Source organism: Barbatula barbatula (genome assembly GCF_947034865.1).
Source record: "Barbatula barbatula genome assembly, chromosome: 1".
Taxonomy (NCBI): Eukaryota; Metazoa; Chordata; class Actinopteri; order Cypriniformes; family Nemacheilidae; genus Barbatula; species Barbatula barbatula.
In genome coordinates, this window is record NC_136766.1 from 32892857 (window position 1) to 32909780 (window position 16924).

Here is a 16924-nt window from a genome sequence, read left to right on the forward strand (position 1 = left end):
TATATTGTAATGTTTTCTTTTATTATTGTATCCGATCCCAAACCAAACCAGACCAACAAAACCAAAGAAACAAAACGTTTATGAACATAAAATAAAAAATGCGTTGGATTCATTGTAATGAACAATATCCTAAAACCTACTAAAACCAATTTAATGTTTTCATTTCATATCATTTAAAGCATCTTTTGTAGAATTAAATGAATGTTTTCTATTCAAACATTTAAATAAACAAAAATCTGATCATACAATCTAAAAAAAGAGTTCACGGGGAAAAAAACAGTATTCTTGTAAAATTACACTTTAAAACACGTTTAACTTAAGTCCATTTCAAAAATGTCTATCTTTACAGACAACCTCATTCTTACAGTACGATCTAAAGAAAAGGCATTGACGAGAAACAGCGATGGGAATTCAAGAACAAAACACAGTTGTGAAAGAACTAAATACATAAACGACAAACCCTGACCGATAAAGAAGGTTAAATTCAGAAAGGTGAAAGACGTAAGAATATGTTCTGAGCCTTTCCCGACACAATTTTAGATCCCACGTGTAGCCGTTCTAAACATATTACGAAACTGAGTCCGAAAAAAGATGAAATGAAACTAATTATCACATTAGCTTTACATAGCTCAGTCCTTTAGTGTTCAGGGATCCAAGCAAGAGGACATCCCTGACGCTTGTTCAGTTTGGCTTTTTCATTGAAGGATGAGCTCCCGGGTCTCGGGCAGTTTAAACGCCAGCAGTCCTCCGCAAACCAGAGCTGAGAAGGACATGATGATGGGGATGATCTTGGTGATGCTGACAAACTTGCCGAAGATAAAACTGCTGATGATGGCTGCCAGTTTACAGGTGCCGTTCAGCACGCCGAACGCTGTGGCCCTGAGGACAGAAGTGAGCACAGCATTCCAGAATATAAAATCGATATGATTTCTGATAGATATAATGCTAGATGAAAACTACAGAGAAACGAATAAAGTGAATGAGATGTCTTCCAGCGATTTTACCTTTTGGAGGCTGGATAGAGCTCCACCGTGATCACCTCAATGCCGTTCCATGCGGCTGCGCAGGCTGCGAAGAAGAGACACTGGAACATGATGATAGAACCTTGATTGAAGCAAAGGAACAGAAAGAACGTACAGCCAGCGGAGACCAGCATAGAGACCCCTGAAAACACCAACACACACACATTTAACCGGATCAAAATAACACTGATAGTCATTTTAATATAACATGCTTAACAAATGTATTAAACCGGCAACCTGTGTGAGGTTCGTGTCACAGATGCCCTAAGCCAACAGTATTGGCATTTTTAATCCATAAGTGTCTGTAAACTCTTTATTTTCAGCAGTATTTCTAATACTTAAATATAATTATTATGTTGTCCCTATTTTTAAACTGGCTTTTTGACAAAAACTAAATGGCATTTTAATGGTACTAAATTAATTTCATGATTTATGAGAGAAATTAAATGTGCCGACTGGAATTTGGGTATAAAAAACTTTACTGTAGTTCTGCAGCAGGTTTGCCGGTAACTTACTGTAGATTTAATTTACAATATTGCTTTAAACGTATACCTATTACTTATTTTTTTCATGAAACAAGACTAAATTTCTTATGTCACGTTTCTCGTTTTGTAAATGTATCGTAATTTAAGAAGTGTTTCATATTTTTATGATAAAACAAGACAAAAATGACTAGGAAGAAGTCTTTTTTTTGCAGTATTGTTGTGCTAAAGCCTGAGACTCATTTTGAAGCTCAAAAGTAAAAGTTAATTATGGTAAAAGTTTATCTCCAATTAAAAACAGTACTAATTTAGAATTAGCATTTAAATCTACAGTAAGCTACTGGCAAACCTGCTGCAAAACTACAGCAGCGTTTTACAGTGATCGTTGTTTTTCAGTATATAAAACAATAAAATCTTTCGGTTTAAAAAAAGTTTGAGAGATCCCTAAGTATTTGTGTTTTCTCTTTATTATGACAGGTGGCCTAATACATTTGTCACAATGTCCAAAATATAATACATTATGATACTTTTGTATTATTTTGATATTATAGATAATACTGTATGTGGAAGGGATTTCCTGCCAAATCTAAATAAATGAAATGATGAAAATTAAAACCAGACTTTTATTTTAAGCGATCACAGTATGTGCCAAAATGGAAAATAAAATGAAATGAATTTCATCAATTTATTTAAATTTGGCAGGAAATGCCTTTCATGGTAATAAACCACAATTGTTCAAATTTTAATTGTTAAATTTAAAAAGCATTTTGGTAAACATGTTAATTGATAATTCAAGTGTTTTTGTAAAAACGTATTATTAAAGTTATTTTGAACAATTCTCATACTGTAAATTATTATAATTTTATATATCACTCACCTATAATTTTAATTCTCCCTATTTTATCCATCAATAGACCAGCTATGATGTTGCCTGGTAACACGGACAAACTGCCAAGGAAACAGACTAGATAGATCAAGATGTCATTTTCCTCCTGGAAGTTTAGATGGCAGCCTTTTTTGGGATGCAAAAACGTTGTATTTTCCAGTTTACAGTCAATGAACTTTGAATCTTCCCACAGATCTGTAAAATAAATAAAAAATAATATAAACTACAAAGAAAAACTGCAAAATAATTCGAATACACGATGAGATTCAAATTGATGGAATTGCATGAATTGAGAACCTGTATTGTAGAAGACTGTGTTTTTAAGCGTGCAGTTCTCAAAAAAGGTTTCTGTTGATTTGATGCCTTCAAAATAACAGTTCTCAAAGAGCGAGTCCTCAAACTTCACATTTTCTATTTCAATGTTGACGAACCTGCATATGATGAACATTTCTCCATTAGTCATTCGTTTTATAAACATTCTTTATTATTAAAGATTAAGTTGATAATCTGATCCCGTACCTGTCGTGTATATACTCGCCCTCTTTGTGAACTTGATTCCGCAGAGTGAAATTGAAATGAAATCGCTCCACTTTCTCGCGATGGAAGATCTTGACGTTAGACTCGTATTCCTCAAACTCAAGGTACTTGATTTGGTCAGGAAACCAAACTCCCAGTCCATAATAGCTGCACAATGGAAGATCAATGAATTGTAAGGATATGTATGTGCAAAACCAATACAGAACTCATTTGCGATACAGAACTGTGTCATTTGGTGTCATGTCACACAGGTAATGCGTGAGTTTCTCACCTGAAGGCCATTGTGAACCAAACAATTGCAATGAACAAGCTGTGGAGTCTGAGATCTGGTGAAGCCAGAGACATCATGTTCTTCATGACCTTCCGGAACACAACAAAATGAAAAGCTGCTTTATTGCAACAATAACTGTATTTTGGGGAGGAAATGGCAGTTTGGCTTGTCCAGGGTTTTGAGAAAGTACAGCGAGTGTGATGGACCATGCGTTGTGTCGCTACTCTGTTCTGTAACTGAATGTTCCTGGATGGGTTTATTAAGGACACCTGCTGTTGATTTCCGGTCATGCCTGTAAAAAGGGGCAATGTGGCCATCAACCAGGAGTGTGGCCCTTTTGGACTTGGTTCGCTTTGTTTTGTTTGACTTTGGTTACGTTATACATTTTACATTTGGATTCATTACATTTCATGACTACACCACACCACTAGACCACTGATTCCTGACTATTTCATGTCCCATTGTTTTTCTTATGTATAGTTGCATTTTGTCAATACATTTTGTACATCACTTGCACTTTCTTGTGTGTCCCCGTTTTTGTTACGTCCTTTTCGAGCCTTCGGGCGGTACAGCGAGGGTGTTGCAAGGTAGGATTTTTTTGCACGACACAAAAAGATCGGTAGCATATTCTAACATCTGAGGCGGTAGAAAAGAAGTTAAATAACCAACACATGGGAATTCGTACATATTTTACAAAGTAGCTTATTCGTAGAAATTCGTTCAATCTTATTCATTCGTTTTAGTCATAGACTGTAATGAATATGGACAGTTTCTGTGACGTCACCCATAGGTTTCTGAGGAGCTTTTTTGAAGCCTAAAGTGGGAGGAGCCGGCCAAATTACCATAGTAGCAGCGCATCACCTCGTGTCACTCCCGGATAATTGAAAATGGGCAAACAGGTTGGAAGTGGTTGAAGCTGAAGTTCCTAGTTGCTGAAACCACCTGTCACTGTCAGAATTTTAATGGATGATTCACCCCCCTCACCGTTGTCACGAAGGGCAAAAAGGTCAAAATATTTTTTTTGGACCAGGCTGTAAACACAGACACCGGATCCTAATTGTAAAGTAACAGTGATGCTAATCCCAAATGAAGCTTATTAACACAAAGCGTTTAACCATATCGGAAGAAAATTTAGCCAATAATGTAAAATCGGTGTGAAATACCTGCTTGACCAGAGTCATATGTCTGACCATGAATCTCTGGAACGCAGTACCAGTTTCACTCTGAATCTCTATAAACTCATCATCCTGGGTTTGAGGTGTTTTGATTTGAGAGACCTGAAATAGAAGCATCTATCAGATACATTTAATGACTAAAAAGAAACCCATATTCAGAAAAACCATGGCAGACTAAACCCAAAACTTTTAGTTTAGAGTATAGAGTATTTGTAATATAGAGGCTTTGGTAGTTTAAACAAATACTTGAAAAACTCTTTCTGGTTCTCCTTTTGCCCTCCAGTTGGTGTCATGGACCTGTCTGAGGATCATCCAGGCCTCATCGTGTCTCGCGTTCTAAAAAAGACAAAATTGCTAAAGAATTGGACAAGAGTATCTTCCTAAAAGGCCGTAATGGGCAAAGGTCAGTGCAAGACATGCTTTCTCTAAGACTAACTTCATAACATCTAAACTTCATATAAAAGTCATTCAGTGCTCAACACCCAGCACAGAAAACTATCATCTTTATTACCTCCAGGAGAAATCGGGGACTTTCTGGCATAAACACAAGCCCGGCGAGAGCAGCCACAGACGGGAGGAAGCAAACCAGCACAAACACCCTCCAGCTGTGAAACTGAAACTCTGTCCCCATACTGAAGCCCCAACCTACAACACAGAGCATTCATCACCTTTAAAAAGCCCTTCAGCGTTCCTCACCCCGACCACATACAATCCCACAACGAGTACTGTCGAATGATCAATACCATAGTGTGGGATGATTCCCCAGGCGGTCAAGGAAGCGTACAGGCCTCCCAGCATCCAGAAGAGACAGAGCCAGCTGAGATGTTCTCCTCTCTTATCCATCTGCAGGAACTCAGAGAAGTATGTGTACACAATGGGGATGGACCCTCCAATTCTGCATAGAGATAGTGAGAGTGCTAGGATGTCCATAAACGCATAAAGTGTATATTGTTGTGCTTGGTCATGCTTTGAACGTCTTACCCGATTCCTGAACAGAGTCTGAAGAAGATGAAGAAGCCGTAGCCCTGGGCGAAGCAGGACAGGAAGGAGAAGATGCTGTTGATGGCCAGAGCGTAGAGTAAACACTGCCGTCGACCCAGTTTATCAGCCAGACCGCCCCACACAACAGCACCAACCATCATGCCCACGTACACGATTAAACCTGAACCATGACATAAAACGACACAACGCCGGGCAGTGAGAGAGAATAAACCCAAAATTCATCACATAACTCATTTTTTATTACGGATCAAAATGTGCAAAACGAAGGGTTGTTTCTTTTTACGGACATATAATCATTCAACACCTTCTTCTTTCTTTAGTCATTGGGTGACATCATAAAATGCTCAGTATAAAGATCAGTAATTAATACATTCGTATAACAATGAGGTTTAGAATTTTTTGATCAGTTATCACATAGAAAAAGTGGTTTTCGAATTACAATGTGTGTTTTCTTGGGGTTTTGTAAGTTGGCTTTAAACATCGTCTATCCTATCATACATTGAATAGAATATTTGTGCTACTTCTAAACTAAAATACTACTGATTATCATAATAAATATTATTTGAAAATAAACTATTGTTATATAAATTGTGCTGTTTTATGCATCAGATAAAAACGTACAAACTTCAACATTTAAACAAGTGTGAACTATAATAGCACATAATATACATAATACAATGAAGACATAGTTATACAATATCCAAAAATGAGTACATTATTAAAAACCAACATGTATTTTTTGGCAAGGGTATTTTTATGAACATCAAGGGCATGTTGTCACATTTGTTGTAAAATATGCTGTCAAATGTGTTCATTGCTATTTCTGTATCAAATTTATATTTTGCATGTTTACTTTTTCATCATAGCAGTTTTATGAAATGATGTTGTCCACCGTATTATCTTTATATATTATATTGTTGTTGTCGTCAATAATAATAATAATAATACAATATTTTGAAATCTATTGACAGCCATAGCTCTTGTGACAACATGCCCCGGTAACCCCCTCCTAACTCTCTTTCAGTCTCTCTTGCCTTCCCTCACGGTTCTGACATTCGCACACACTCTCTCACGAACATCTTATTAGAGAATGGGATGAGAGATTATCAAGCACGTGGCAGGGATTGTAAACCCCCTGTGGATTACACCAGACAGCAAGTGACTTTCATCCCTAATTGAAACTTTTCCTGCTTCTCTGTCACTACGGCATGCAACGTGTGTAAATAGAGATACAAATAAGATCTTGTTTAAGCACTGACACTCTCTGCGTCACTCACCCAGCATGCCCTTATCTGCATTGGAGAGGCACATGTCCTTCTCAGCGCTGGGCAGCACAAAGCCCACAACGAAGCACTCCACCCCATCAGCCATAAGCGCCAAACCTAGCACCGTGAAGAGGGTCCACTGGAAACGCCCGTGACCGCAGTCTTCCATGATGGTCTCGTATTGCTCCGCCAACGTCTCCTCTTCGGCCTCGGCAGCCATCCTGGCCTTCATTCTCGCCTCCCTCCGCGCGGCTCTCCGGGCCTCCTTGATCTCATCCGGGTGCGGGATGCCCTGGTATTCACCCTCGTACATTTGATCGTCTTCATCGTTGCCCTCTGTGACATCACTGGCAGCATCCTCCTCCTGAGGAGGGTAGTCTGTCTGATACGGGTAGCCATCATCTCCTCCCTCTCCATATGTGGGGTAGGTTTCTCTCTGCTGGTTTATGTTGTTCTGGTAAGGGTCGTCCATTTTTGGGATATGTTCTAGTCTCGCAGATGAAACAAGCTAAATTTGCATAATCCACAGTAGTTTTTTAGTTGTTGGTGAAACGTACAGATCCCAAGCAAAAGGTGAATATTTAAAACTCTCAATTTTACTTTTTTAGGATAAGGCCTCGATATTTATGTCGACACTGCGTTTCCTTGTAGTTGGTTCTACACAAGATCACATGATGCACCTGCAAGAAAAGAAAGTAAGGTATGTTAGATGAAGAACAAATGTTTTACACCTAATAAACTGATTTTCCCAGGTCTATAGCTTGACCATGGTTAACCCGTGGTTATATGAATACAATACAACAAATCACTCTATAGCCAAATTAGTTGACTTGACCAAAAATGTGTGTGTACACCTGTTGACGCTTTTACCTGTTTTTGCACAAAGTGAAGCGACATGGATCAAGTTGTGTTAACATGAAATCTTAACGTGATGCATAGAGAAGCTTCACTCAAAATCATTAGTTCACATAAACACATTCTTCTCTACACTGAGCTGATGGTACTCAATCGTAGACTGAATTATGACATGATTCTGCACAGAAATACACATCGAACTCGCATTTAGAGATTCCTTATTGTCTCCATAACGTGTTGAACAGGCTCCAGCAGTTCTTATTCTTTGAGCTTAAAGGATCGATAGTATTTAGACGCAAGGGATTGTGGGTATTATGCCATTTTCATACAAAAAATGTTGAGTGTTGTGAACTAAAAGTAATGTTTCCCTGGATTTTTTTGTTGAATTTAAATGAGATTTATTTAATTTAAACAACACCACACGTAACATTAAGTCCCAATCAATTGAATAACTGTATATGCAAAGACAAATTTAGCATTTACACTTCATTTTTACTTTAATAATACCACACATCAACAAATAGGGTAGTATATTAAATTACTTACTATTGTACACAGCAGTACAATTCTGTGATACTGATATTCATTGATGGAATTTTTATGTGAAAAAATAATATCGTAAAAAACGGAAATAGTACAGCAGCTGGAGTGCCAGAAAACAAAAAGAAAATTTTTGTCAAGTAAAAATGACGTTTTTTCATGTTATTTTACACTTGACTTGTAAAGTGTCAGTCAATTTCTGTAATTCGTCATTTTTTTAAAACATGTTCTAAAAAAAATGCTGTGAACTAATAAAGGAAAATTCGTAAATTACAGTAATTACAAAGAATTGTCTTAGCAGTGCTCTTTAAGACATTAAAACATTAGCGTACAGTGCAAGCAAAATTTGACTGTTATTATTTTTACATAATGTTCAAGAACTGTCATTTTAAGTATTTTTGAAATTTGAAAACCAAATACAAAATTAAAAATACAAAAATATGAGAAAACTGTGATTTGATTGTATTTTACTGGAGTCCCAACTGCCGCAAAACGTTTTTTGAACTAATTTTACGAAAGTTTATCAATTCGCTGCACTTATCAATTACTTGGCTCCAATTACTCTTATATGCTACAGCGTATTTTACTATACCACTAAGCATGTTGTGTTTCAGTATTCTCTTCATGTGGGTAGGGTTAACATACAAGAGTCTGATGCTTTGAAACAATGTGAATATCAAATATCAGAGACCTTGCATCTTATTCTTTTTTGCAATAAATGTACAGTTTAGCAGCCATGCATCTCTGTATCTATTAATAATAATACACTACTATGCAGATAAATATCTTCAAGCATAATGACATACATGACATGCAAATGAAAGCTGCGATTTAATCCATCTTAAAACCATCTGAATTGTATTTTGCGTGAGATGACCAGGTTCAATTTGGCGTGTGATAAATGTCTCACGGTGAAAAATAAAAGTCATTTTCCTGCAGCTTTATTTGTAAAGCTTGCATTTAGCAATGTCAAGATCATTAAGATTCTTTGGACAGATCAATCAATACCTTCTAGTTTGTCAAATACGGTACAGATACAGATATTACTCCATACTTTCACAGCGTGTGTTTCTCAATGCATAAAAGGCTTTTCAGCATTAGGCCTACATACAAACAATTCTGCTTTGCCCGAATATTAAAGGCGGTTGAAAAGAGATTACGGCTCTACGTTCACTCAATGTCCCGTCTAAACCTGGTCATCATGATGCTCCCAGATGGCCATTATGTAACTTTAGACTTACTGTGGCAATAAATCCAAAAGATAAACTGCAACCAAAAGCCTTCACGCAGACTTTAGGGATTGATTGATTTTTATGCATTTACAAAATATTTTTGAATTGCCATATAGGCAAACATATAAATTCAGTCCTGACAATATCAACTACACAGTTATGTCAAACACAACATGATCACATTATTATCGCGATGCCCGCCAACATGAATGTTTAGAAAGGTCAAATGAGAAGTGACTCCAGTCAGGTGACATGTCCATATATGGCTGAAAGTACACATGGTGTGGGCGCGTCTTTTGTGATGTCACCGGGAGGAGATGACACCTAATGGAGGGCAACTCTGAAGGGCACGTTTGCTTAAGCGTGAAGCCTGCTGTCTGTTACAGAGAGCAAATTGCATTTTAACACGCAATGTCAATACTTCATTCAGTTCTCTCACCGGAAGTGTCACAGCGTGGAAGAAATAATAGTTATTTACTTTTGAGACACCAAAAATGTGAAAGTACTCGGCAGGTTTCAATGAAAATGTTCATATTACGTCATTTTCCTTTTTATCTCGTTTAATTTTCTTTCCTATTTGTTGTATTGTGTTTTAGCATTTTGATATGTAAGCACCAGTGATACATGTACCCTTAACATAAATTGTTTAATTTAGTTATAAATATTTACAAAATTCTCATTGTTATATTTACATATAACCGTTCTCATTTTTGTTTCTCTTTCATTGCTTGTAGTATCTCTGGAGATCAGACAGATCCAAAATGTAAATGTCTGTACAAATCAATAAACAATCTGTTGGTCATCTTACAATGTCATGGCTTGCACCAATACAGATCCATTACATTTACTTGTGCAGTTGTGCCATGTAATAGCTACTACTAATCTAGACTATCAAATCTGTTTAAATAAACATATATCTTTCTGGGTTTCAACAGAATGACAAAATTGGACTATGTAACATAAAAAACAAGTGCAATGTTTATTAGGCACAATTTCAAAGCAGACATGGAATGAAATTTCGAAATACATTTAAAGTAAACTTGCAATAACTTACCAGAATCGAAATTCCTCTTGATGTTAAAGAAAACATAAAAAAATCCAAAGGAGCACCTTGGCAGAGAGTTTCAGAAACCGTCCTCGACACCTTAACAGGAGGCTGTTGGACAGAGCAGGGGATTATGGGTCGACCCCATGATCACTGTTCATCCTGACAGAATCTCCCTACGCTTCGTGCTTCCAGGACGAATGGTAGAGTCCACATTCATTCTAAACAAAACCGGATGTCATAGAGTCTGTCTTGTTTTTGTTTTTACTAAAAGTTAAACAGTTGATGTACCAGTGATAGAAATGTTAAATTAGATGGTCAAAAACAGACATATCTTTCTATATTATTTTTCTACCCGTAATATTGCCAAAGTTAGTACACACAGATGTACATACATGCGCAACATCAAATGCAAATTGTGTTTAAGCTGCACATTCAGTTTGAAATATCTTTATTAAAGTTTGCATGGCCTGTGGCGGGACGGTACTATAGAGAGAGGGTGGATGTGCTGCACAGAGTAAAGCTGCCTAATCCCACAGCCAGTAATTCTACTGCAAAGAGGATTAGCTCCACCCCAGCAGAACCATTGGCTATATTTAGATCGCATAGATTCCCTGTATTTGCTCCGCCCCTTTTCTTTCATCTCCCATTAATTCGGCTAAACTTGAAAAACAGGCCGAATTTATACCTGGACTGAATTCTATATGGTCCATCTATTTTCTCATTCCACAATTTATTCCACAAGTGTTCTTGAAGATGTCATGATGAAATGTTTAGCGCGATAAAAGGTTCATCTGTAATCTGTTTAATAATCTTTTAATGTGCAAAGGGAACAATCTCAGGTTTGTGTCCGTACAGTATTTTTATAAATCAAATCAATCCTTAATAGGAATACTTGCATATTAAATATGTTTTTGTATTATATTCCTGCTGAAACAAACGACGGAAACACATTAATGAGAAGTGTGTTGGTTTTAATAACAATTCTGGTAATGTTTTTTATTATTAATGTGGCAGATGGGATCCCACGAAATGCCGGAAAAATAACATTTGTAATGGTTTAGACAACCAGCTGATGTTTCATTATCTGTAATGGACATCAGATTTGAATGGGGCAGTGCTTACAATTATGTTTTGGTGTTTAACGTGGACGCACATGTTTTAGTCTGTCTTGTTTTCAATGGGCAATGGGTGTAATCTCTTAGCATTAAGAGAATGAAGATGGGAAGGAAGGTATCACAACCACAAACAACAACCCAATAAAACCCCTGAAGCTGATTGGGAATGTGAATGCTCTGCAAAAGAACATCGCCGTCTTCTGTTTCTTTGTGGAAGGACAATGCCTTTAAACCCCTTGACTTACAGATAAAATACATTACGGCAGCTGGTGGGCGGTGGCCGACAATTGGGCCCCGGTTGACTTCCAAGGGACCTCAGGATGACTAATCATTTAAATTTAGACAAAATATGCATTGAAATACATTTTAGAACAACTTAAAAACCAAGTCATTTCTTATTATTTTTATATTGGATAAGCACTTTTCAAGTTAATATCAAACTATATTTTATTAGGTAGAAGTTTTGTGAGCCGGGGGGGTTCTTTGAATATTCTTATATACAGTGGGGGACCTTGAAGTCAAATAGGTTACCCCTGCATTACAATGCACATATATTAAATGTGCTTTTACTGTTGCTCCTGTATTACGTATTTAGTTGGAAAATTGAGTTTTTTAAATAAAATACAATAAAAAATCTTTATTGTATATATATTTTTTCTGTATTTTATATATATACATATATACACAATCAAATAACAATTGATCTACAGTCACTGTCATTCTATAACCACTTAAAATGTACAATATAGGGATTCAATTCCTACAAAAGCACCACATAGTTTCATCTTCACACCAAATTCATCTCCGCACGAATGAGCTTCTCAGGCCACAGTTTGACAGCCCACCCAGCACGTCCTTCAACGTACAAAACAGCTTCTGTGATTGGACAAACCCGCCGATGTTCTTCATATTCATATTCCATGCATGTCGTGGTATTGCAATTCAGCCCACGCTTTCCCCCCTCCAGCTATCACAAATGTGTTCAAGTGCAGCCCAGCGTGTCATATGAGGCAGTCTTTTCTCTTACGGTTTCCTTATTTATCTGACACCAAAGCTCAGGGCGAGAAGGGTGGTCCGGGCGTTTCTGAAGACTGGGGGAAGTTCATTGAACACCATGAGCCTTCAACTTCCATTTCAACCTATTACAGCCGTCCACGGAGATCCATCTCAGGGTGATCTTTCTGTCAGGGTTCAATCTGCCACACGGGTGTTAGTTACGCATGCAGGATTTTGTTTTGTTTATTTTATTGTCTATTTAGCATGTTCGACGTCTGAAGGCAGTTGCTTCTTCGACTTCTGAAAGCATCATAGAAATGCTGATGCAGTGAACCTTCGGCATTTCGCCTTGAGTTTAAATATTGCAATCCGACCGATAGAGGTCGTCGTTGAAACACATTATGACGCAAATCTAATATCTCACAGAAAGTCACGTTAATGCACGAATGTAATATAAGTATAATTCACCTCATCTTCGTATAGCCACCCGGAAGTTGTCTTCAACGTGCGCACGTTGTAAATGATAACTTTATCTATTATCTTTTACCATGCACTTCACGTTTTTTATATCATAATAAATGATACATGTATACAAATAATGTGTAACTTATTTCCATACGATCGGACTGTAGCAGATTGTTCAACGCATGTGGTATCTGTGACTCTTCTCAGCGCTGAGGAGAACGAGCCAATCACAGCAGCTCGCGATCATCAAACACGTAATAAACACTTTAGTTTGACTTTTAGCCGACCTTCAGTGAATATATCAACTAACAGCATTTAATACCGAACGCTTGTGCTTTATATTGTACACATTTCTTTTAAAAAGCACTGTATTCGTTGTCTGTTATTTAGATTGTGAGCCGCCGAGCGCCCCCTAGAGGACACGCAGTCTGGAGCATCACACTCAACGTCATTCATCTCCCAAACATACAGTTAGTTTCGTCGAACAACATCATAAAACATGGATTTAATGTGTCTGTAACTTCAGAAGTGTGCAGTTAACAGGTAAGAGTTCAATTCATACTTATACAGCCGTGTTAAAGTGAGTGTATTTATTGAGTGTGTTTTGTTTATATAGTTCAAAAACACCGGGTATGTGATACGATATTGCGGACTTTATAAAAGAACAGTTTTCATTTTATGAAGGGAAGATAAATGTCTTTATCGATTCACATTGTTTAATACTGAACAGGTGCACAACCCGACATTGTTTAATACTGAACAGGTGCACAACCCGACTCCAGTATTTAAACAACACGGTAACTATTAAAGACCCCCTGAAACCGAAAAGGGAATTTTGGATGTCGTCTGTCTGGCAGTTTTAGGAGCTTTGTTTTATATGCTGGTATACTTATCTTTTATAGCAAATGTATAAAACTTGAAATATATTGTTTCTACCTGGCCTCACCAATCCTACTGATGGTCTGACGATGTCTGTCGCTCATGGGCTCAAGCGATCCTCTTGGCAACTTGAAACAATCGACATCCAAAATGGCCTTCGATATTTAAAGGTATTAAAAGTAGTCAAAGTAGTTTTCTCCTACCCCAGATTACAATACAAACACAAACACGTATATTTTGGTATGTTTTAATATCATTACAGTTGCTTTTCAATATCCTGAGTCTGCGGAAAATATTTGTTACCTGGTGCAATTGAGTAGCTCAGAGATGACGTATTTCTGTATGCAAACCCCGGAAGCGAGTTAGCATTTTAAGACTTCAAGGTCTTTGGTAAATCGCCTGAAATAAGGTCTGTGGTTAAGAAAAACCTCTAAATATTTACATGTTTACGATTATAATCCGCATGTGATATTTTAAAGCCTTATTGGGTTTTAAAAACGGCGGTTGCTAAGCAGGGCCGTTTCTAGCTGTTCGGGGGCCCTATGCGAGATACTATTTGGGGGCCCCTATTTTTTCAAACTCTGAGGTAGAGATTCCTAACTTTTTCATATTTTCTGTGACGATGCGTTTCAAAATTGCTCCTGCAAAGACAAGCTCCTTAGGTTACCGAGCAATCGTAAGCAAATATTCATATCATATAACTGCAGCTGTGTTGCACTATGCAAAACATTCTGAATATGTTTTTATATGAAACATTACAATAAACAGTGCATCTACCAGTTCTTTCTCTGTTTATCTCCACATTATACTAGTAAAACATAAAAATGAAGGTCAATGAGTGATGAGCACCCTATGATATGAAGGGAATATATTTGCATATATGTTGCAGTGCATTACAAAGTGGACAACTAGCAGTCCTATGCAGTACAGGAATCCTTCATCAATTACAAAAACAAAATAATCGCGGTAAACGGTTATTCCGCATTCCATTTTGCAAGGATCCTCTCTATTCTGGTAGTATAAATCGACAGTGCACACCTTTAAAGTGGTTCAGCAGTGCTATTTCTTTACATTTTACATCTTTACATTGATTTGTGTCATAATCGAGCAGCCCTAATGTCCCATAAAGAGCTGATTGTTCCTTCAGGGAATAAAAACGTTATAGCCGCAATAACAGCAGGTTTTTCAAAGCAGCAGATAGGAGAACATTAACCAAACAGACAGCGGCTCTGTGTTACTCAAGCGCACTTGGAAACAGACACCTGAGCCACGGTCTCCTACCTCCCCCACCTGTGACATCACACACCTTTTATCTGCTGCCAAACACAAAGCCGTATTTAGCTTGTATTAACCATCGCTGTGACCTAACCTGTCGTTCACTGGAGATGTGTGAGGATTGATGTGTGCTTTCTTTTTGCATTAAGCTGTTATATTGGAGGTATGAGCTCGGCTGGACTCAGTTTTGAGTTGTCAAGAGCTAAGGTAAGCTCGTATGATCAAGAGAGTTTGTTCGGATGGGAAGGATTGAAAGAGAAATGTGTCCTGTGATGAAAACAAATAGCCTAGTTCTCGTAGTAAACGTGATTAGAATTTCTTGGTTGAACACTATGATGAAGCAGCAAACTGTTTTAGTTCTTTGAATTAATGTCATGTTGTCGAATATGAAATTAAATACAAAATATTGTAATAGCGTGACACTAAACTGTGAAATTGTTGCAAAAAAAGGATTTTAAATTGTAATTTTTGCTTATAAAGTAATTTCTCCTACTATGGGAGTCAATGGGGGGCAAGAACTGTTTGTTTATTAGCATTCTTTCAAATATCTTTCCCCCTTGGGTCATCAGAACAATGACAGTTATACAGATTTGGAACTCGAATGTGAGTAAATGTTGACAGTATTTTCATTTTCAAGCTAAGTATCCCTTTAAAGAAGCAAATGAAAAACGAAATGAAACAAAAAATTGCCTTGACCGTTCTCTAGCAAAAATGACAGTAAAAATATAAACGTTTTAAATATTAATAAACTACAATAAAATGAAAAATTCTCTTATGATGTGATGACAAGGGGAAAAATTTACATTTTGCTCGTTCACAGGGTGTCCGCGGGGTCTTAAAAACTATTAAAAGTTGATAAATAAATGAAGAGAAAATTAAGGCCCTTAAAAAGTATCAAAAAGTCTTAAACGCCATTTTCCTAGGTATGAAGCTTTGTATCATCTTTTAATATTCGTCAAAAGACGTCATGTGCTTAAGTTTGCCTGAATTGAGTCATTGCGTGGGCGAGTAGCGGGAGGTCCATTTACACCCGGTTGTTAAACAACATCGCTGCCTAATGGAGAAAAACAAGTTTTTGTGCAAATGGTTGGAGGATAAAGAGTTGGAACCATGGCCGAGGGCCGTCTCTGGGAATAACCGTGAGGTGTACTGCTCTGTGTGTCTGAAGGCGATTAGCGTAGCTTTGTTTCTCTTTCTAATAAACCTTGCATGGGGTAGTCCCTCGATTCATTCTCTGGGGCTTCGTTCCCACCCTTGTGAATTATGTTGCAATAAGTCATCACAAACTATGTAGACGGTTTAGTTGTCCTCGCTTACGATCTGTATATAGTAAGCCTGAGTTAAAGTGTCGCCAATGTAACTGATTCCAGCTTGCTGTGTGGTGAAAAGTGGCGATGAGATCTTGGAAAGAGTCTTAGAAAAGGTCTTAAAAAGTATCAAATTTAGAACCATGATGAACGTTTTTAAAATTCAAGATCATGGAAATATTTATTTAGTCTTTTACCAGTCTCGGCATGGATAATACGCTCTTCGAATTACGTAACACTTTGGCAAGCGAGTCAAGACATATTGAACATTCATCAATGTATCATCATTGTACACAGCAGAATACCCAATGCTTGTTCTCAGACAGTGAATGCTACTCACACATTCACATCCAACAAGACTGGCGAGTGCCGATCAGATTAACAGTCTTCTGCTAAATTTGATGAGAGTCAGGGTGAAGGTGTTAACAAATTCCCATGTGCTACAATGAGCTCTACTGACAAAGAGTTTGTTGCTGGATTTGGTAAAGAATGTGAGGTTGGGAGGACACACAACACTGGGGAAAAGTGATACTTCAACCTAAAATTCTGTCAACATTTGCTTACCTTCAGAT

General features: G+C 37.4%; 2 protein-coding genes across 7 annotated transcripts in view; one reads left to right on the forward strand and one right to left on the reverse strand.

Moving 5' to 3' along the window:
* sv2ba (synaptic vesicle glycoprotein 2Ba) lies at positions 1 to 13905 on the reverse strand. Of its 3 annotated transcripts, XM_079468659.1 has the most exons (15): positions 13828 to 13905; positions 10322 to 10423; positions 7241 to 7320; positions 6653 to 7148; positions 5355 to 5535; positions 5117 to 5268; positions 4885 to 5018; positions 4620 to 4709; positions 4362 to 4475; positions 3199 to 3287; positions 2910 to 3074; positions 2688 to 2821; positions 2382 to 2585; positions 1005 to 1164; positions 24 to 879 (listed from the first exon to the last, which is right to left on the reverse strand). In XM_079468659.1, exons 4-15 carry the CDS (start codon positions 7110 to 7112, stop codon positions 696 to 698), a joined length of 2067 nt encoding a protein of 688 aa, XP_079324785.1. In that variant the 5' UTR covers positions 7113 to 7148; positions 7241 to 7320; positions 10322 to 10423; positions 13828 to 13905; the 3' UTR covers positions 24 to 695. The 3 variants fall into 3 exon arrangements, with proteins under 3 accessions (XP_079324784.1, XP_079324785.1, XP_079324786.1); XM_079468660.1 differs by lacking the exon at positions 13828 to 13905 and having other exon boundaries at positions 10322 to 10759; XM_079468658.1 differs by lacking the exon at positions 13828 to 13905 and having other exon boundaries at positions 1 to 879; positions 6653 to 7320; positions 10322 to 10789.
* Positions 13906 to 15106: 1201 nt separating this feature from the next.
* Positions 15107 to 16924, forward strand: part of LOC306901104 (uncharacterized protein) — a 52856-nt gene continuing 51038 nt past the window's right edge. For 3 of the 4 annotated variants that reach the window (XM_079468615.1, XM_079468617.1, XM_079468616.1), the window contains exon 1: positions 15115 to 15252. The gene's annotated coding sequence lies outside the window, so the exon portion shown is untranslated. Of the gene's footprint in view, positions 15253 to 16924 lie in introns of all 4 variants that reach the window. The other variant, XM_079468618.1, reaches the window with a different exon arrangement.